General features: G+C 43.2%; 1 protein-coding gene across 1 annotated transcript; it reads right to left on the minus strand.

Moving 5' to 3' along the window:
* Positions 1-1,156: 1,156 nt before the first annotated feature.
* Positions 1,157-10,011, minus strand: TRIM21 (tripartite motif containing 21). The gene is made up of 7 exons (XM_003804657.5): positions 9,906-10,011; positions 6,274-6,730; positions 5,902-5,997; positions 4,547-4,777; positions 3,222-3,244; positions 2,411-2,511; positions 1,157-2,108 (listed from the first exon to the last, which is right to left on the minus strand). Exons 2-7 carry the CDS (start codon positions 6,679-6,681, stop codon positions 1,540-1,542), a joined length of 1,428 nt encoding a protein of 475 aa, XP_003804705.1. The 5' UTR covers positions 6,682-6,730; positions 9,906-10,011; the 3' UTR covers positions 1,157-1,539.
* Positions 10,012-21,605: the final 11,594 nt, after the last annotated feature.

Below are 21,605 nucleotides of genomic sequence, written 5' to 3' on the forward strand. Positions count from 1 at the left end.
GTCTGCAGAAGCTGTCAGATGCTGGGCCCTTCCCTTCCCAGAGACGCATCTTTGACCCTGCTAGAGCTCCTGCTCCTCTTCTCTCTGTCTGTCTTCCCATCCCAAAGCCCCAGCCCTGGGGCACAGGCCTGAGCTGCACATGCTAGAGAGGGCTTGTTAGTGGCTGTGCCCAGGAACTTAGACAGCTCCTTTGGCTTTCTTTCCATATCCTTTCAACCTCTTCTTTCCTCGTCCAAACCATTCAAGTAGGAGGCGTGGGGCCGGGGGCAGGAGTTTTAGGGGAGGTAGCCTGGTCATAGAGACAGGAAGAAGATGAAGTCATGCTTCACTATTACTCTTTGCTGCTGTGTTCTCTTCTTACCTCCACACAAAGTCTCTCCTCACCTTGCCTGAAAGGATACCTCATCGTCTGCAGTGGAACCTTCTGGAAGACAAGATGGTCCCTTTCTTCCTAATACTCATGGCCTCACCTGCCGAATGTGAGCACATGCTGACACAGACACACATTTCTTCAGGCTCCAAGTCCCTTCCTCATGATTGGGGATGTGGTCACACCCACAGCACACACCCCCTTTTTCTTTATCCCTTAGCGGATGTAACATTTACTCTTCTGGAAAAGTCAGAAAACTTTGCCCAAGAAAGGTGCATTCCAGAGAGAAATAACATTAAAACTGGATATTCCAAGGGGTACAGGAATTGGCCAGTTGTCTAGAACACTGAAAGCATAGGGAAGCCCCAGAGAGCTCCAAGAACTTTGATGTTGTCGCTCGTCACTTACTGAGAACATGGACAGAAGGTGCTTCAGGCCTGTGAGGGTCAGAGATGCAGAGGTCACAGAGCTACTCCAGCCCCAGGAGAACTTTGTATTTCAAAAGCAGGTGTTCCCTCATGGTAAGGAGGTAATATCCCCTCGGACAGCGATCAGAGCCCAAATGGCCTTCTATCACCACAGCGGCTATGATGGGGAAGGCAATGATGGGGAAGTACAGAAGACTTGACCTGGGTCTTCAGTCCAAGATCACACATTTCAAATGGGACAGTCTAGGCATGAAAAGCACGTGCAGTGTTAAAGACACATCACTATTAATCATATTCAGAGTTCTCAAGTATTTCAGGATTAAGGAACGAGGACTGAATGGGATAGATGGAGGCACAGTTTCTTAAATTTTATTTTTTATTTTTAGGAAGCCCTTTTGCAAACCATACAAGATATAATAGAGATCTCACCAAAGACGACATCCTAGAGATGGAGAGGAGAAAAAAAAAACTTAAGTCCCATAAAGAAGGCAGAAACATGTTTTTGGTTGATCAAGATGAGTTTGGGCCAAATATAAGGAGGCTGCTTCACTGGAGGGAATCACAAAGCCATCTGGGGCAGGAATGTTGATGGTGAAGTGATTTCCCTGCTAAAGCTCGCTTGCTGGGATCCGGATGCCTCTGCAGAGACAAAGGTGGTTCAGAGTTCATGGGGAAAAGAGGCAGGGTTTGTGGCTGAGAAGCGGTGCCAATGGGGAGAGTGGCAGTGTCCAGAGAAAGCCATCAATAGTCAGTGGATCCTTGTGATCCAATATTCAGTGGACAGAGGGTTAGAGGGGCTGTGTTTTTTCCTCCATCATTGAAACCAGGACTGAAGAAGGGCCGCAGAGGTCCTGTAAAGGCACATTCAGAGAAGGAGTAGATGAGGGAGCCATGGTCAGTGATGTTGTAGAAGGAGACCATGCCAGCCTCATAGTCCAGGAAAATCCCAACTTGGCATGGAGGCACCTGAAGGTGGAGGGGAGTCTGGGGGTAGGTGCCAGCCTCATATTTTTGTTTGTTCCACAACCAAATTGTCCAGAAGCCACTCTTGGAACTAAGCAAAAAGTGCCCCTTCCTGCGCACAGAGTCTCTGCAGACACCCAGGTCCCAGGCCTCCTTTCCTGTCACATCTACCTCCCAGTAATGTTTTCCAGAGTGGAAGTGCTGGGCACCCAGGACCATAGGATAACTATCAAATCTCTCTTCATTTCCAGGTATGCTCTGCTGGGTGTCTCCAAGCCTCACTTGTCTCCGATCTTCTGAAAGTATGAGCCACGGATTGGCTGTGTCTGGATCCAGAGTGATGTGGACTGCAGAGAGAGGACCACAGTCAGGCCTTGCATGGGGGGAGTCACTAACTCTGTGCCTGTGGTGGGGGGATTTTGTGTAAACTCCAGGGTAAGCATGAGGGGTGAACCTCCCTGTGTGAGGAAATGACCATCAGCCAGTTCTGGCCTTGGTCCTGACCTTTGAAGAAACCATCTTCCTTACCTCCATCTCTGTTCCCCCTGCTCTGACCTGCCATCTCTCCTCCAAGTTGCCATCCAGGCTCCCTGACCCTGGGATCTACTCTGCACCCCATTATCCCCCGCAAAACTAGAACTTGCCTCACCTGCACATGTCCTCAGCATCTTCTTCAGCCCTGGCACATGGCACACACTCCTGAGTTCTGGAGACGTAATATCCAGGTCCTTCAGGTTCCAGGACTCACTCCTGGGGGAAAGAGAGTTTGAGACTCCGGTCTCCTACTCCTATCCCAAACCCTAACACTATAACCTCTATTGTGGAGGACTCCGATAATTTAATTCAACTCAAATTTACAAAGACCTCTGGTGTTCAAGTCTCCAGGAGCGGGTGTGAGAGGCAAACAATGCAGGATTTAGTTTCTACCCAGGAGTTCCTGGTTATAGGAGGCTCTGCAGCATGTGGACAGTCTGTCTCTCCTGTCTAAGCCTGAGGTCACCTGGCAAATGCATTCAATTTCATTTTATAGGCAAGCAATCTGAGACAGGCTGAATCACTTCTGCAAGGAACCTCAAGGAGTCTTGCCCACACTGTGGGTCTTACTCATGGCTCTTTTTGGGAGGTAACTGGTTAGATTCCACTGAGAAAAGGAGTCCCAGCAGGCCATGTCCCAGTAGTCTGAATTCCAGGAAGACCCAGAACTTCCCAGGACTTCCCTGTTTGGCAGGGCTTTACTGTGTGAAGATGTTATGATCCAACTACTGTGGGCAATCACCAATTGAGATGTCCATTTATTAGCTTTCTGAGACCAGAAAATATTTTATAGAGAATGAAGTTTTTGAGAATAGGAAGCCAGATGGGGAAAACTTCAGTGCATGTACTTCTAATTCAATAACCTTTGTCATAGGCATATATGCTTTCTGCTGGCCCCTCTTCTAACAAAGAAAACTCCTCCTTACCTTTCCAGGACAATTATCACCTCCTGAGGAGAAAAGAGACAGAAAGTAAGTTCTGGATTGCTGGATCGCCACTGAGACATCAGCCCTGTGGGTGATGTGATCCATCTTTGGTCCCTGGGGCACTGTTCCTCTCCTTCCTCTGGTCCTAGGCCCCAGAGATGATTCTGACCAGCTCGAAGCAGAAAGGATGTGTGGCTGCTTGTGAGGTAACCAGAAGCCCAGCATGGATGTGACCTATGGCTAGGGAAGGGTTATCAGTTTCAGGACTGTGACTCAAAGACCAGTTTTTTTTTTTCCCCAGGGGAGAAAGAAAGGAGGGCAGAGAGGGCACATAGCCCAGCTTGGCTTAAGCCCAGAAACAATCACAGGCAGAGAATGGCCAAGTTCGGGTGTCCAGAAACCGCTCTATTCCACTTGTGGGCTAGCATTGTTTGGGAAGGAAAGGTTGGTTAGTTAAAGCTCCCTTGGGTACTTAATGTTGCCTCTTCCTGTATGTGAAACCAAATCACTGAGAATATTTTTGTCGTAGGGATTGGGCGCCATTACATGGGAGCTAGCAGGCTCCTAGACTCAGTCAAAAGTGTGTTGGAAAGCCTGGTTCACAGACAGGTGTAGTGGCTCACTCCTGTAATCCCAGCACTTTGGGAGGCTGAGGGGGGCAGATCACCTAAGGTTGGGAGTTTGAGACCAGCCTGACCAACATGGAGAAATCCCATCTCTACTAGGGATGCAAAATTAGCCAGGTGTGGTGATGTGAGGCTGAGGCAGGAGAATCGCTTGAACCCGGGAGGCGGAGGTTGCAGTGAGCCAAGATCATGCCATTGCACTCCAGCCTGGGCAACAAGAGCGAAACTCTGTCTCATAAATAAATAAATAAATAAATAGAAAGCCTGGTTCAATGTTGGGCAGAAGAGAGCCTGTCAAGTCAACCCAATACAATTAGGTTTTCTGCACAAACCTGAAAGCAATGGCTCATGACCACTCTGAGTGACACTGAACAGGTGTGGGAAAAGAACTGTAGAATGTTAGAACAGAAGGGACTTGTGAGACCATCTAGTCCATAGTTTCCTACAGTGAGGCAAACATATCATTGGTGGATGCAAGATGATTCTAAGTGCAACATAAATTGATTTTTAAAAAGGTCCTGTACTTATTTTCATCTTTACTTTGTGTCTTGAACGCGAACCTTTCATGGGTTTGAATTCTACTTCATTTAAGAACATTCCAGGGACCAGGTGTCCATTTATTCAAATGGCAGTTCCAGATAGCTCTGGTCTTTTTCAGTTATTCCCTGAATTGTAGAAGGGAACCCCTCCCTGTCTCACCTGCAGCAGTTCCAGTGCTGAGCTGTGGCACCTTCGATCTAGCTCTGAGATGAGCTCCTGTAGGGCCTGGCTCTGCTGGGTCAGCTTGGCCTCTTTCTCCCCCAGGATTCTCAGCTGCTCCCTCTCATCCTTCTCCAGCTCCTGCAGCTGCCTCTGTTCTTCTTCAACCAGGAAGTTTTTTTGCTGCACAAACTCTGCGTGAATCCTAGATTTCTGTGTTTCCACTGTTTTCTTTAGTGTCAAGGGAAAGAGAGAGGTGGTTTTTATGAAAATCTCCCAAGCTTTGGGAATGGAGGTATTGGTACCTATTCCTATCCCCAAGAGACTCCACTCTGTGCTGTCTGGGAAAACACACACACATGCACACGCACACGTGCGCACAGACACACACACACACAATTTTGCTTGGGAGGTAGGTGGTTGAGGTTTCTGGGACAGTGAGGGGAATGGACTTGGTGAGGGCACACTGTAGCTGGCCTACAACGACAGCTGCACGAATATATGGCATTGGGGACTTTTTCCAACCTCTCTTCCAAGCCCAGTCACCACTCAAATGTGCCCCTCTGTCTTCCTGTCTCAGTGAGTTACTGAGAAAAAATCACCTGTTCCCACCTCCAACAACCTCACAAAGCCAGGCTCACGCCACCACCTCTAAGTCCTGGGAAAGGGGGCTTGGGGACATTCTTTGCTTTTCCTCTCCTGTTAGTAACTGGAAGGTCACTCGATGACACATGAGGGTCTGTTTTGTCACCACAACCCAACTCACACCCTACCTCAATCCCAAATCTTCCTCTTCTGTGATCTACTGGGGATGGGCTCCTTCTTCTCCCCTCTCATCCCTGACATGCCCCACCTCTCCTAGGAAATCATCAGTGCAGAACAAACATTGATTCTTCATTATATTTTGGATCAGAGATCTGGTCATGGTCAAGTAACCACCTGGTCAGATGGTTTCCTTAAGTTTATTCCTCACAGCCCTTGTCATTTCCTGAAAGGCTTAGCTAGCAGTTGGGTTTCTACTAGGATATTTGTCTCACACATCCAGGTGCTGACGCCATCACACCTCTGAGACTAGACTCAGAGGAGCTCGAAACTTTAGGGTATAGCTAGATCCTCTCAGCCCCTTCTTCCAGGATTCTTGATCTTCAGGCCTGATGGGGAGCTCCCCTTTGAACCTGCATCATTTTCATTCCCCTCTATTTGTAAACCTAGAGAGCAGCTAGTTTCTGGAGAGTGAGACGGACCAACTCTATCACTGCTCAGAGAGGCACAGCTACGGTTAAGGCTGTGAGTTGAGGACTCTGGACCCTGCCCAGCCTTCCAGCCTAAGATCCCCTTCAGGATGTCATTCTTACCTTCCAGTCTGCTCTCTTTATTGCAATTTCCACTTCCAACTTCTCAGCCAACTCCTGCTTTCTTCTCAGTTCCCCTAATGCCACCTGGAGCTTCTCCTGCAGAGAAAGACAGCTTATTAGTCCGCCATGCAAACCAAGTAATAGGGTGGGGTAATCCTTGCAGCATTTTCTCATGCATATCTCCTACGCCTGGGGAATGAGGTTGGGTTTAACTTATAATTCTCCTCCTACATTAGACATGGAGAGAGGTAAACCCCTCCTTTCTCTAACCCCTCCAATCCAGAGGTGGTCCTCTGCCATTCCCTGCTCTGAAAACGAAGCACTCACCAGGGCCCATCTTCTTTCTTCCTGTTTGTGTCTCTAAGGCCTCACCTGGTACTCCTGTGCAGCCTCCTCAAGAGGGACCATGGCGTGGTCACGGTGTTTCCGAGATTGGGCACACACCCAGCAAAGGGCCTTCCCATCTTTCTCACAGAACAGGTGAAGTCTCTCTCCATGCACTGCACACCGTTCCCCCTGTGTGCCCTCTCTGGCCTCCTGGCTGATTTCTTTAAGGTTGTTCACCATGTTGGCTAGCTGTCGATTGGGCCGGAGATTCTTGAGCAGAAAGCGCTGCCGGCACACAGGACAGACGCTGCCCCCACCTTTCCCAACCTGAGAGATGCATTCCTGGCAGAAGCTGTGGCCACACTCGATGCTTACAGGCTCCACGAAGGGGTCCAGGCAGATAGGGCATGTGACCTCCTCCCACATCATTGTCAAGTGTGCTGCTGAAGCCATTGTCAAGCGTGCCGTTAAACAGCAGTGTGGAGACCTTTAGGGGGTTTGGCTGGGAGAGAAGAAGAAAGGGAAAAGAGAATATGAGAAAGTCTGTGTAAGAAAAACAAAAAGTCAACATAATCCCTATCAAAATACCAATGACATTCTTCACAAAAATAGGAAAAAACAATCCTAAAATTTATATGGAATCACAAAAGACTCAGAATAGCCAAAGCTATCCTGAGCAAAAAGAACAAAACTGGAGGAATCACATCATCTGACGTCAAATTATACTGTAGAGCTAAAGTAACCCAAACAGCATGGTACTGGCATAAAAACAGACACATAGACCAGTAGAATAAAGAACCCAGAAACAAATCTGTACATCCACAGTGAGCACATTTTCAACAAAGCTACCAAGAACATACAGTGAGGAAAGGACAGTCTCTTCAATAAATGCTGCTGGGAAAACTGGATATCCACATGCAGAAGAATGAAACTACACTCCTATGTCTCACCATATACAGAAATCAAATCAAAATGGATTAAAGACTTAAATCTAAGGCCTCAAACTATGAAACTATTACAAGAAAACATTGGGAAAACTCTCTAGGACATTGGACTGGGCAAAGATTTCTTTCAAATATCCCACAAGCACAGGCAGCCAAAGCAAACTTGGACAAATGGGATCACATCATGTTGAAAAGGTGCTGCACAGCAAAAGAAACAATCCACAAAGTGAAGAGACAGCCCACAGAATTGGAGTAAATATTTGTAAACTATCCATCTGACAAGGGATGAGTAACCAGAATATATAAGGAGCTCAAACAACTCTATAGGAAAAAAAATAATAATCTGACTCAAAAATGGACAAAAGATCTGAACAGACATTTCTCAAAAGAAGTCATACAAATGACAAACAGGCATATGAACAGTTACTCAACATCATTGATTATCAGAAAAATGCAAATCAAAACTACAATGAGATATAATCTCATCTCAGTTAAAATGTCTTTTCTCCAAAAGACAGGCTATAACAAATGCTGGTGAGGGTGTGGAGAAAAGGGTACACTCATATGCTGTTGGTGGGAAGGTAAATTAGTACATCACTACAGAGAACAGTTTGGAGGTTCTTCAAAATACTGAAGATAGAGCTACCATATGATCCATCAATCCCACTGCTAGTATATACCCCAAAGAAAGGAAATCAGTATATCAAAGAGATATCCACACTTCCATGTTTACTGCAGCACATTTCACAATAGCCAAGATTTGGAAGCAATCTAAGAGTCCATCAACAGATATATGGATAAAGAAAATGTGGTATGTATACACAATGGAGTACTATTCAGTCATAAAATATAATGAGATCCTGTCATTCACAACATGAATGGAACTGGAGGTCATTATGTTAGGTGAAATAAGCCAGGCACAGAAAGACAAACATTGTATGGTCTCACTCATTTGTAGAAGCTAAAAATTAAAACAATTGAACTCATGGAGTTAGATAATAGAAAGATGGTTACCAGAGGCTGGGAAGAGTAATAGGGAGGGTCTGTGTGTGGGGGAGAAGATGGGATGGTTAATGGGTACAAAAGTGGAGTGAATTAGATCTAGTATTTGATAGTACAACAGGGTGACTATAGTCAATAATTTAATTGTACGTTAAAAATAAGAGTATAATTGCATAGTTTGTATTACAGATGATCAATGCTTGAGGTGATAGATGCCCCACTTACCCTGATGTGATTATTTCACATTGTATACCTGTATCAAAATATTCCATATACCCCATAAATATACCTACTATGTGCCCACAAAAATTAAAAATATACTAAAAAAAGAAAAACAAAATGATGCAAAGGAAAATAAAAAATAAGAATAAAAATAATGGGTCAGGCACGGTGGCTCGCACCTGTAATCCCAGCACTTTGGGAGGCCGAGGTGGGTGGATCACCTTAGGTCAGGAGTTCAAGACCAGCCTGACCAATATGGTAAAACCCTGTCTCTACTAAAAATACAAAAATTAGCTGGGAGTGGTGGTGGGCACCTGTAATCCCAGCTACTTGGGAGGCTGAGGCAGGAGAATTGCTTGAACCTGGGAGGCAGAGGTTGCAGTGAGCCAAGATTGTGCCATTGCACTCCAGCCTGGGCGACACGGCGAGACTCCGAGACTCCCTCTCAAAAACAAAACAAAACAAAACAAGGCATAAAGTTAATGGCAAAACAATTAATGTCAAAAACAGTAATTACTTTTGCACCGATCAGTTTGTTGAATAAGTTTATTCCTGTTCTGAATAACAAGAACTCCTCCATTGTTTGGTCCATTGATCCAGTGAGACAGAAGGAGAAACTGAGTCCCTAAAAGAGGGAATGAAAATTGGCAAGGACCTCATAAAGCTGTTGACAGTTCTACTCTCATCATGTCCATTCCTGCTTAAACTCTCAGTGCTCATCCATCTCCTGTCGGGTACCAACAGGCCTCCATGTTGCTGAGAAATTATAGCTACTTTTTACCATGTACCTTCCATGTGCCAGAGATACTTCATGCTTTGAATATATCTTCATTAATCCCTCCTATAACGGCGGAAGTCAGTTGCATATATGTATGTAGGTGTATATGTATGTATATACACAGAGCAACAGGAACTGTGGCCAGCACTCCCTGGGCTCTTTTCTCAGCTGCTCCAAACTTAGTTTAGTTCCTGACAACACTTATTCTAGGGCAAAGAATAATTCTGAAGGCCTATATATTTCTGGTTGAACATCCTAAACAGCCTGCCCCTCTCACCTCTGGAGGACTTTTGGACCTGGGAGTCTCCAGAATTGCAGACCTCCCCGACACTGGGCTCCCTACCCTCCTGGCTAGGCTGCAGTCCTGGCTATCCCAGCCACACCCAGCCGTCATCCTAGGTCAAGTGCCAGCATGGGGGCAGCCGGGCCCCTTCCCCTTCTGGGTAACTCCACAGTCACGTCCACAACCCAGCCTCCTCCCAGGTAGGGGGCAGCCGGGCCCCTTCCCCTTCTGGGTAACTCGGCAGTCAGGTCCACACCCCAGCCTCCTCCCAAGCAGGGGGCCAGCACCGGAAGCGCAGCTGGTCTTGGGTTGAGGGATCCCTGGTGGGAGAAGGGGCAAATGGGACCGGCTCAAGGATGGAGACTGGAAGGGGCTCTGCAACCCTGGGGCAGGGGAGAGAGGTCCCCTAGGAGGGCAGGGGTCCCTTGATCTAGTGGGGTTCACTCACCTTTACAGGGGACTCAACGCTGGTAGCCAGCTCCCTATTTCACTTTCAGTTTCCGCTCAGAGGCAAGTCTGAGAGGAAAGGGGAGGGAGGAGGAGGAGCCGTGGGAGGAGTGAGGGAGGAGCAGTGGGAGGAGCAGAGCCTTGAAAGGGTGTGTGGAGAAATGCGGCTGAGAAGAGAAGTCAGAGTTGAGCTGGGGGAGGCTTCAGAGGCTCTGCATGCCCAGGAGGCTTCTCTGAGACTGGGAAGGAGTGGAAACTCAGTAGCCCGTGGTCCTGGTTGCGCGCTCCCTCCCATGTCTTCATTATCTGATTTGGTAAAATATCTACAAGACGGGGGACGGGGGAGTCCGGGCTGCTTTCTTTGACACTGGTCATCACCCCACACCTAGACGCTGTGTCCATGTCTGGAAGCTGCTTTTAAGGAAGTTTTGATGCAGAGAAGAGTGGCCGGTGCTCTTCCTCGCGTGCCACCATCTGCTTACTTCCAGAAGCTAATTATTTTCATGTGACTGATGTGACTAATATTTTTTAACGCCTGCAGGTGAGTGATTTATTTCGCATGACCCCAAGGTGAGTGTCCCACCAGTGAGTGGTGAGAAGGAAATTGACATTTGACAACCAACTGTGTTCTTGTCACTGAGCTAGGGACATTCTCAGGTTATATTATTTTTATTTTTAATCGTAAAAATATAGAATATAAAATTTACCAAAGTAATTTTTTTAATTTTCAATTTTGTGTGTCTATAGTAGGTGTATGTATTTGTGGGGTACATGAGATATTTTGATACAGGTAGAGCATACAATCCGTAATAATCATATCAGGGTAAGTGGGGTATCTATCCATCACCTCAAGCACTTATCATTTGTGTTATATACAATCCAGTTATATGCTTTTAGTTATTTTAAAATGATAAATTATCATTGACTGTATTCACCTTGTTATGCTATAAAATACTAGATCTTATTCATTCTTTCTCATGTATTTTTGAACCCATTAATCATTCCCCACACCCTTTCCCCACTACCCTTCCCAGCCTTTGGTAAACATCATCCTCTCTATCTTCATGAGTTCGATTGTTTTAATTTTTAACTCCCACAAATAAGTGAGAACATAATTTGTTTGTTTGCCTGTGTTTGGTTTATTTTACTTAACATAATAATCCCCAATTCCATCCATCTTGTAGCAAATGAAAGGTTCTCCTTCTTTTTATGGCTGAATAGTGCTCCATTGTGTATGTGTACCACACTTTCCTTATCCATTTATCTGTTGATGGACACTTACGTTGCTTCCAAATCTTGGCTATTGTGAATAGTGCTGCAATAAACATGGGAGTGCAGATATCTCTTTGATATACTGATTTCCTTTCTCTTGGATATATACCTAACAGTATTTCTTCTGGGTATATACCTAGCAGTATCCAGTCGGATTGCTAGATTATATGGTAGCTCTATTTTCAGTTTTTTTTTTTTTTTTTGAGGAACCTTCAAACTGTTTGCCATAGTGTTTGTACTAATTTCCATTCCCATTGACAGTGTATGAGGGTTCCCTTTTCTACATATCCTTGCCAGCATTTGTTATTGCCTTTCTTTTGGTTAAAAGACATTTTAACTGAGGTGAGATAATATCTCGTAGTTTTGATTTGCATTTCTCTGATGATCAGTGGTGTTGAACATATTTTCATATATCCATTTGCCACTTGTATGTCTTCTTCTGAGGAATGTCTATTCAGATCGTTTGTCCATTTTTGAATCAGATTATTATATTTTTTTCCTATAGAGTTGTTTGAGTTCTTTGTATATTCTGGTTATTAATCCCTTGTCAGATGGATAGTTTGCAAATATTTACTCCAATTCTGTGGGTTATCTCTCTACTTCATTGTTTCCTTTGCTGTGCAGAAGCTTTTTAACTTGTGCTCTCATTTGTCCAGTTTTGCTTTGGTTGCCTGTGCTTATGGAATATTTGAAAGAAATTTTTGCCCAGTCCAATGTCTTGGAGAGTTTCCCCAATGTTTTCTTGTAGTAGTTTCATAGTTTGAGGCCTTAGATTTTTTTTTTAATTATACTTTAAGTTCTAGGGTACATGTGCACAACATGCAGGTTTGTTACATATGTATACATGTGCCACGTTGGTGTGCTGCACCCATTAACTCGTCATTTACATTGGATATATCTCCTGATGCTATCCCTCCCCCCTCCCCCCACCCCAGGACAGGCCCCGGTGTGTGATGTTCCCCTTCCTGTGTCCATGTGTTCTCATTGCTCAATTCCCACCTATGAGTGAGAACATGCAGTGTTTGGTTTTCTTGTCCTTGCAATAGTTTTCTGAGAATGATGGTTTCCAGCTTCATCCATGTCCCTACAAAGGACATGAACTCATCCTTTTTTATGGCTGCATAGCATTCCATGGTGTATATGTGCCACATTTTCTTAATCCAGTCTATCATTGTTGGACATTTGGGTTGGTTCCAAGTCTTTGCTATTGTGAATAGTGCCACAATAAACATATGTGTGCATGTGTCTTTATATCAGTATGATTTATAATCTTTTGGGTATATACCCAGTAATGGGATGGCTGGGTCAAATGGTATTTCTAGTTCTAGATCCTTGAGGAATCGCCATACTGTCTTCCACAATGGATGAACTCGTTGACAGTCCCACAAACAGTGTAAAAGTGCTCCTGTTTCTCCATATCCTGTCTATCACCCATTGTTTCCTGACTTTTTAATGATCGCCATTCTAACTGCTGTGAGATAGTATCTCATTGTGGTTTTGATTTGCATTTCTCTGATGGCCAGTGATGATGAGCATTTTTCCATGTGTCTGTTGGCTGCATAAATATCTTCTTTTGAGAAGTGTCTGTTCATATCCTTTGCCCACTTTTTGATGGGGTTGTTTTTTTCTTGTAAATTTGTTTGAGATCTTTGTAGATTCTGGATATTAGCCCTTTGTCAGATGAGTAAATTGCAAAATTTTTCTCCTATTCTATAGGTTGCCTGTTCACTCTGATGGTAGTTTCTTTTGCTGTGCAGAAGCTCTTTAGTTTAATTAGATCCCATTTGTCAATTTTGTCTTTTGTTGCCATTGCTTTTGGTGTTTAAGACATGTAGTCCTTGCCCATGCCTATGTCCTGAATGATATTGCCTAGGTTTTCTTCTAGGGTTTTTGTGGTTTTAGGTCAGAATAATCAATGCAGAGAAGTCCTTAAAGGACCTGATGGAATGGTGCTATCCAGCCCAGATACTATGCTTTTCCCATGGTGTATGCAACCCATGGACCAGGAGATTCCCTTGGATGCCTACACCACCAGGACCCTGGGTTTGAAGCACAAAACTGGGTGGCTGTTTGGGCAGACACTGAGCTAGCGGCAGGATTTTTCATGCCCCAGTGGCGTCTGGAACACCAGCGAGACAGAACTGTTCACTCCCCTGGAAAGGGGGCTGAAGCCAGGGAGCCAAGTGGTCTAGCTCACTGGATCCCACCCCCATGGAGCCCAGCAAGCTAAGATCCACGGGTTTGAAATTCTTGCTGCCAGTGCAGCAATCTGAAATTGACCTGAGATGCTTGAGCTTGGTGGGGTGAGGGGCATCCACCATTACTGAGGCTTGAGTAGGCGGTTTTCCCCTCACAGTGTAAACAAAACTGCTGGGAAGTTCGAATTGGGTGGAGCCCACCAAAGCTCCGCAAACCCGCTGTAGCCAGACTGCCTCTCTAGATTCCTCCTCTCTGGGCATGACATCTTGAAAGAAAGGCAGCAGCCCCAGTCAGGGGCTTATAGCTAAAACTCCCATCTCCCTGGGACAGAGCATCTGGGGGAAGGGGTTGCGGTGAGCACAGCTTCAACAGCCTTAAACATTCTTGCTTGCCAGCTCTGAAGAGAGCAGCGGATCTCCCAGGACAGTGCTTGAGCTCTGATAAGGCACAGACTGCCTCCTCAAGTGGGTCCCTGACCCCTGTGCCTCCAGACTGGGAGACACTTCCCAGGAGGGGTCAACAGACACCTCATACAGGAGAGCTCCAGTTAGCATATGGCGGATGCCCCTCTGGGACAAAGCTTCCAGAGGAAGGAGCAGGCAGCAATCTTTGCTGTTCTGCAGCCTCTGCTGGTGATACCCAGGCAAACAGGGTCTGGAGTGGACCTCCAGCAGACCTGTAGCAGAGGGGCCTGTTAGAAGGAAAACTAACAAACAGAAAGCAATAGCGTCAACATCAACAAAAAGAATGTCCACACAAAAACCCCATCCAGAGGTCACCAATATCAAAGACCAAAGGTAGATAAATCCATGAAGATGAGGAAAAACCAGTGCAAAAAGGCTGAAAATTCCAAAAAACAGCACACCTCTTCTCCTGCAAAGAATCACAACTCCTCGCCAGCAAGGGAACAAAACTGGATGGAGAATGAGTTTGATGAATTGACAGAAGTAGGCTTCAGAAGGTGGGTAATAAGAAACTCCTCTGTGCTAAAGGAGCATGTTCTAACCCACTGCAAGGAAGCCAAGAAACTTGAAAAAAGGTTAGAGGAGTTGCTAACTAGAATAATCAGTTTAGAGAAGAACATAAATGACCTGATGGAGTTGAAAAACATAGCATGAGAACTTCATGAAGCATACACAAGAATCAATAGCCGAATTGATCAAGAGGAAGAAAGGATATCAGAGATTGAAGATCAACTTAATGAAATAAAGCATCAAGACAAGATTAGAGAAAAAAGAATGAAAAGGAACAAGCAAAACCTCCAAGAAATATGGACTATGTGAAAAGACCAAACCTCCATTTGATTGGTGTACCTGAAAGTGACAGGGAGAATGGAACCAAGTTGGAAAACACTCTTCATGATACTATCCAGGAGAACGTCCCCAACCTAGCAAGACAGGCCAACATTCAAATTTGGGAAATACAGAGAACACCACAAAGATACTCATCAAGAAGAGCAACCTTAAGACACAATAGTCAGATTCACCAAGGTTGAAATGAAGGAAAAAATGTTAAGGGCAGCCAGAGAGAAGTGTCTGTCCACACAGGGAAACCCAACAGACTAATAGCGGATCTCTCTGAAGAAACCCTACAAGCCAGAAGAGAGTGGGTGCCAATATCAACATTCTTAAAGAAAAGAATTTTCAGCCCAGAATTTCATATCCAGCCAAACTAAGCTTCAGAAGCAAAGAAGAAATACAAACCTTTATAGACAAGCAAATACTGAGAGATTTTTGTCACCACCAGGCCTGCCTTACAAGAGCTCCTGAAGGAAGCTCTAAATATGAAAAGGAAAAGCTGGTACCAGCCACTGCAAAAATATACCAAATTGTAAAGACCATTGACACTATGAAGAAACTGCCTCAACTAACAGGCAAAATACCCAGCTAGCATCATAATGACGGGATCAAATTCACACAGATCAATATTAACCTTCAATGTAAACAGGCTAAATGCCCCAATTAAAAGACACAGACTGACAAATTGGATAAAGAGTCAAGAACCATTGGTGTGCTGTATTCAGGAGACCCATCTCATGTGCGACGACACACATAGGCTCAAAATAAAGGGATGGAGGAATATTTACCAAGGAAATAGAAAGCAAAAAGAAAAAAAAAAAAAAGCAGAGGGTGCAATCCTAGTCTCTGACAAAACAGACTTTAAACCAACAAAGAACAAAAAAGAAAAAGAAGGCCATTAAACCAACAAAGAACAAAAAAGAAAAAGAAGGGCATTACATAATGGTAAAGGCAACAATGCAACAAAAAGAGCTATCATAAATATATATGCACCCAATACAGGAGCACCCAGATTCATAAAGCAAGTTCTTAGAGACCTACAAAAAGACTTAGACTCCCACACAATGTTAGTGGGAGACTTTAACACCCCACTGTCAATATTAGACAGATCAAGGAGACAGGAAATCAACAAGGATATTCAGGACTTGTACTCAGCTCTGGACCAAGCAGACCTAATAGACATCTACAGAACTCTCCACCCCAAATCAGAGAATATACATTCTTCCCTGCACCACATTGATTGTACTTATTCTAAAATTTACCACATAATTGGAAGTAAAACACTCCTCAGGAAATGCAAAAGTATGGAAATCATAACAGTCTCTCAGACCACAGTGCAGTCAAATTAGTACTCAGGATTAAGAAACTCACTCAAAACCACCCAACTACATGGACACTGAACAAACTGCTCCTGAATGAATACTGGGTAAATAATGAAATTAAGTCAGAAATAAATAAGTTCTTTGAAACCAATGTGAACAAAGACACAAAGTACCAGAATCTCTGGGACACAGCTAAAGCAGTGTTTGAGGCAAATTTATAGCACTACATGCCCACAGGAGAAAGCAGAAAAGATCTAAAATTGACACCTTAACATCACATTGAAAATAACTAGAGAAGCAAGAGCAAACAAATTCAAAAGCTAGCAGAGGCAAGAAATAACTAAGATCAGAGAAGAACTGAAGGAGATAGAGACACAAAAAACCCTTCAAAAAAAATCAATGAGCCCAGGAGCTGGTTTTTTTGAAAAGATTAACAAAATAGATAGACTGCTAGCCAGACTAATAAAGAAGAAAAGAGAGAAGAATCAAACAGATGCAATAAAAAATGATTAAGGGGCTATCACCACTGATCCCACAGAAATACAGAGTACTATCAGAGAATATTGTAAACACCGCTATGCAAATAAACTAGAAAATCTAGAAGAAATGGATAAATTCCTGGACACATACACCATCCCAAGACTAAACCAGGAAGAAGTCGAATCCCTGAATAGACCAATAACAACTTCTGAAACTGAGGCAGTAATTAGTAGCCTACCAACCAAAAAAAGCCCAGGACCAGATGGAGTCCCAGCTGAATTACACCAGAGGTACAAAGAGGAGCTGGTACCATTCTTCTGAAACTATTCCAAACATTAGAAAAAGGGGAACTCCTCCCTAACTCATTTTGTGAGGCCAGCATCATCCTGATACCAAAACCTGGCAGAGAGACAACAAAAAAAATTTCAGGCCAATACCCTGATGAACATCAATGAGAAAATCCTTAGTAAAATACTCATAAACCAAATCCAGCAGCACATCAAAAAGCTTATCCACCATGATCAAGTTGGCTGCATCCCTGGGATGCAAGTTTGGTTCAACATACTCAAATCAGTAAACATAACCCATCACACATTAATATTCCCTGATGGTAGTTTGTATTTCTGAGGGATCAGTGGTGATATCCCCTTTATTATATTTTATTGTATCTATTTAATTCTTCTCTCATTTTTTAAATTATACTTTAATTTTAGGTTACATATTCACAACATGCAGGTTAGTTACATATGTATACATGTGCCATGTTTGTGTGCTGCACCCAGTAACTCGTCATTTAACATTAGGTATATCTCCAAATGCTATCCCTCCCCCCTCCCCCCACCCCACAACAGGCCTCAGTGTGTGATGTTCCCCTTCCTGTGTCCAAATGTTCTTATTGTTCAATTCCGACCTATGAATGAGAATATGCGGTGTTTGGTTTTTTGTCCTTGCGATAGTTTGCTGAGAAGGATGGTTGCCAGCTTCATCCATGTCCCTACAAAGGACATGAACTCATCCTTTTTTATGGCTGCATAGTATTCCATGGTGTATATGTGCCACATTTTCTTAATCTAGTCTACCATTGTTGGACATTTGGGTTGGTTCCAAGTCTTTGCTATTGTGAATAGTGCCACAATAAACGTACGTGTGCATGTGTCTTTATAGCAGCATGATGTATAATCCTTTGGGTATATACCCAGTAATGGGATGGCTGGGTCAAATGGTATTTCTAGTTCTACATCCCTGAGGAATTGCCACACTGACTTCCACAATGGTTGAACTAGTTTACAGTCCCACCAACAGTGTAAAAGTGTTCCTATTCCTCCACATCCTCTCCAGCACCTGTTGTTTCCTCACTTTCTAATGATTGCCACTCTAACTTGTGTGAGATGTTATCTCATTGTGGTTTTGATTTGCATTTCTCTGATGGCCAGTGATGGTGAGCATTTTTCCATGTGTCTTTGGCTGCATAAAGGTCTTCTTTTGAGAAGTGTCTGTTCATATCCTTCACCCACTTTTTGATGGTTTTTTTTCTTGTAAAGTTGCTGGAGTTCATTGTAGATTGTGGATATTAGCCCTTTGTCAGATGAGTAGATTGCAAAAATGTTCTCCCATTCTGTAGGTTGCCTGTTCACTCTGATGGTAGTTTCTTTTGCTGTGCAGAAGCTCTTTAGTTTAATTAGATCCCATTTGTCAATTTTGGCTTTCATTGCCATTGCTTTTGGTGTTTTAGACATGAAGTCCTTGCCCCTGCCTATGTCCTGAATGGTATTGCCTAGGTTTTCTTCTAGGGTTTTTATGGTTTGGGGTCTAACATTTAAGTCTTTAATCCATCTTGAATTAATTTTTGTATAAGGTGTAAGGAAGGGATCCAGTTTCAGCTTTCTACATATGGCTAGCCAGTTTTCCCAACACCATTTATTAAATAGGGAATCCTTTCCCCATTGCTTGTTTTTAACAGGTTTGTCAAAGATCAGATAGTTGTAGATATGTGGCATTATTTCTGAGGGCTCTGTTCTGTTCCATTGATCTATATCTCTGTTTTGGTACCAGTACCATGCTGTTTTGGTTACTGTAGCCTTGTAGTATAGTTTGAAGTCAGGTAGCATGATGCCTCCAGCTTTGTTCTTCTTTTTTTATTTTATTATACTTTAAGTTTTAGGGTACATGTGCACATTGTGCAGGTTAGTTACATATGTATACATGTGCCATGCTGGTGCGCTGCACCCACTAACTCGTCATCTAGCATTAGGTATATCTCCCAATGCTATCCCTCCCCCCTCCCCCCTCCCCCCACCCCACCGCAGTCCCCAGAGTATGATATTCCCCTTCCTGTGTCCATGTGATCTCAATGTTCAATTCCCACCTATGAGTGAGAATATGCGGTGTTTGGTTTTTTGTTCTTGCGATAGTTTACTGAGAATGATGATTTCCAATTTCATCCATGTCCCTACAAAGGACATGAACTCATCATTTTTTATGGCTGCATAGTATTCCATGGTGTATATGTGCCACATTTTCTTAATCCAGTCTATCATTGTTGGACATTTGGGTTGGTTCCAAGTCTTTGCTATTGTGAATAATGCCGCAATAAACATACGTGTGCATGTGTCTTTATAGCAGCATGATTTATAATCCTTTGGGTATATATCCAGTAATGGGATGGCTGGGTCAAATGGAATTTCTAGTTCTAGATCCCTGAGGAATCACCACACTGACTTCCACAATGGTTGAACCAGTTGACAGTTCCACCAACAGTGTAAAAGTGTTCCTATTTCTGCACATCCTCTCCAGCACCTGTTGTTTCCTGACTTTTTAATAATTGCCATTCTAACTGGTGTGAGATGGTATCTCATAGTGGTTTTGATTTGCATTTCTCTGATGGCCAGTGATGATGAGCATTTTTTCATGTGTTTTTTGGCTGCATAAATGTCTTCTTTTGAGAAGTGTCTGTTCATGTCCTTCGCCCACTTTTTGATGGGGTTGTTTGTTTTTTTCTTGTAAATTTGTTTGATTTCATTGTAGATTCTGGATATTAGCCCTTTGTCAGATGAGTAGGTTGTGAAAATTTTCTCCCATTTTGTAGGTTGCCTGTTCACTCTGATGGTAGTTTCTTTTGCTGTGCAGAAGCTCTTTAGTTTAATTAGATCCCATTTGTCAATTTTGTCTTTTGTTGCCATTGCTTTTGGTGTTTTGGACATGAAGTCCTTGCACATGCCTATGTCCTGAATGGTAATGCCTAGGTTTTCTTCTAGGGTTTTTATGGTTTTAGGTCTAACATTTAAATCTTTAATCCATCTTGAATTGATTTTTGTATAAGGTGTAAGGAAGGGATCCAGTTTCAGCTTCCTACATATGGCTAGCCAGTTTTCCCAGCACCATTTATTAAATAGGGAATCCTTTCCCCATTGCTTGTTTTTCTCAGGTTTGTCAAAGATCAGATAGTTGTAGGTATGCGGTGTTATTTCTGAGGGCTCTGTTCTGTTCCATTGATCTATATCTCTGTTTTGGTACCAGTACCATGCTGTTTTGGTTACTGTAGCCTTGTAGTATAGTTTGAAGTCAGGTAGTGTGATTCCTCCAGCTTTGTTCTTTTGGCTTAGGATTGACTTGGCAATGCAGGCTCTTTTTTGGTTCCATATGAACTTTAAAGTAGTTTTTTCCAATTCTGTGAAGAAAGTCATTGGTAGCCTGATGGGGATGGCATTGAATCTGTAAATTACCTTGGGCAGTATGGCCATTTTCACGATATTGATTCTTCCTACCCATGAGCATGGAATGTTCTTCCATTTGTTTGTATCCTCTTTTATTTCCTTTAGCAGTGGTTTGTAGTTCTCCTTGAAGAGGTACTTCACATCCCTTGTAAGTTGGATTCCTAGGTATTTTATTCTCTTTGAAGCAATTGTGAATGGGAGTTCACTCATGATTTGGCTCTCTGTTTGTCTGTTGTTGGTGTATAAGAATGCTTGTGATTTTTGTACATTGATTTTGTATCCTGAGACTTTGCTGAAGTTGCTTATCAGCTTAAGGATATTTTGGGCTGAGACAATGGGGTTTTCTAGATATGCAATCATGTCATCTGCAAACAGGGACAATTTGACTTCCTCTTTTCCAAATTGAATACCCTTTATTTCCTTCTCCTGCCTAATTGCCCTGCCCAGAACTTCCAACACTACGTTGAATAGGAGTGGTGAGAGAGGGCATCCCTGTCTTGTGCCAGTTTTCAAAGGGAATGCTTCCAGTTTTTGCCCATTCAGTATGATATTGGCTGTGGGTTTGTCATAGATAGCTCTTATTATTTTGAAATATGTCCCATCAATACCTAATTTATTGAGAGTTTTTAGCATGAAGGGTTGTTGAATTTTGTCAAAGGCTTTTTCTGCATCTATTGAGATAATCATGTGGTTTTTGTCTTTGGCTCTGTTTATATGCTGGATTACATTTATTGATTTGCGTATATTGAACCAGCCTTGCATCGCAGGGATGAAGCCCACTTGATCATGGTGGATAAGCTTTTTGATGTGCTGCTGGATTCGGTTTGCCAGTATTTTATTGAGGATTTTTGCATCAATGTTCATCAAGGATATTGGTCTAAAATTCTCTTTTTTGGTTGTGTCTCTGCCTGACTTTGGTATCAGAATGATGCTGGCCTCATCAAATGAGTTAGGGAGGATTCCCTCTTTTTCTATTGATTGGAATAGTTTCAGAAGGAATGGTACCAGTTCCTCCTTGTACCTCTGGTAGAATTCGGCTGTGAATCCATCTGGTCCTGGACTCTTTTTGGTTGGTAAACTATTGATTATTGCCACAATTTCAGCTCCTGTTATTGGTCTATTCAGAGATTCAACTTCTTCCTGGTTTAGTCTTGGGAGAGTGTGTGTGTTTGGAGGAATTTATCCATTTCTTCTAGATTTTCTAGTTTATTTGCATAGAGGTGTTTGTAGTATTCTCTGATGGTAGTTTGTATTTCTGTGGGATCGGTGGTCATATCCCCTTTATCATTTTTTATTGTGTCTATTTGATTCTTCTCTCTTTTTTTCTTTATTAGTCTTGCTAGCTGTCTATCAATTTTGTTGATCCTTTCAAAAAACCAGCTCCTGGATTCATTGATTTTTTGAAGGGTTTTTTGTG

This window comes from Pan paniscus, chromosome 9 (assembly GCF_029289425.2).
Source record: "Pan paniscus chromosome 9, NHGRI_mPanPan1-v2.0_pri, whole genome shotgun sequence".
Lineage (NCBI taxonomy): Eukaryota > Metazoa > Chordata > Mammalia > Primates > Hominidae > Pan > Pan paniscus.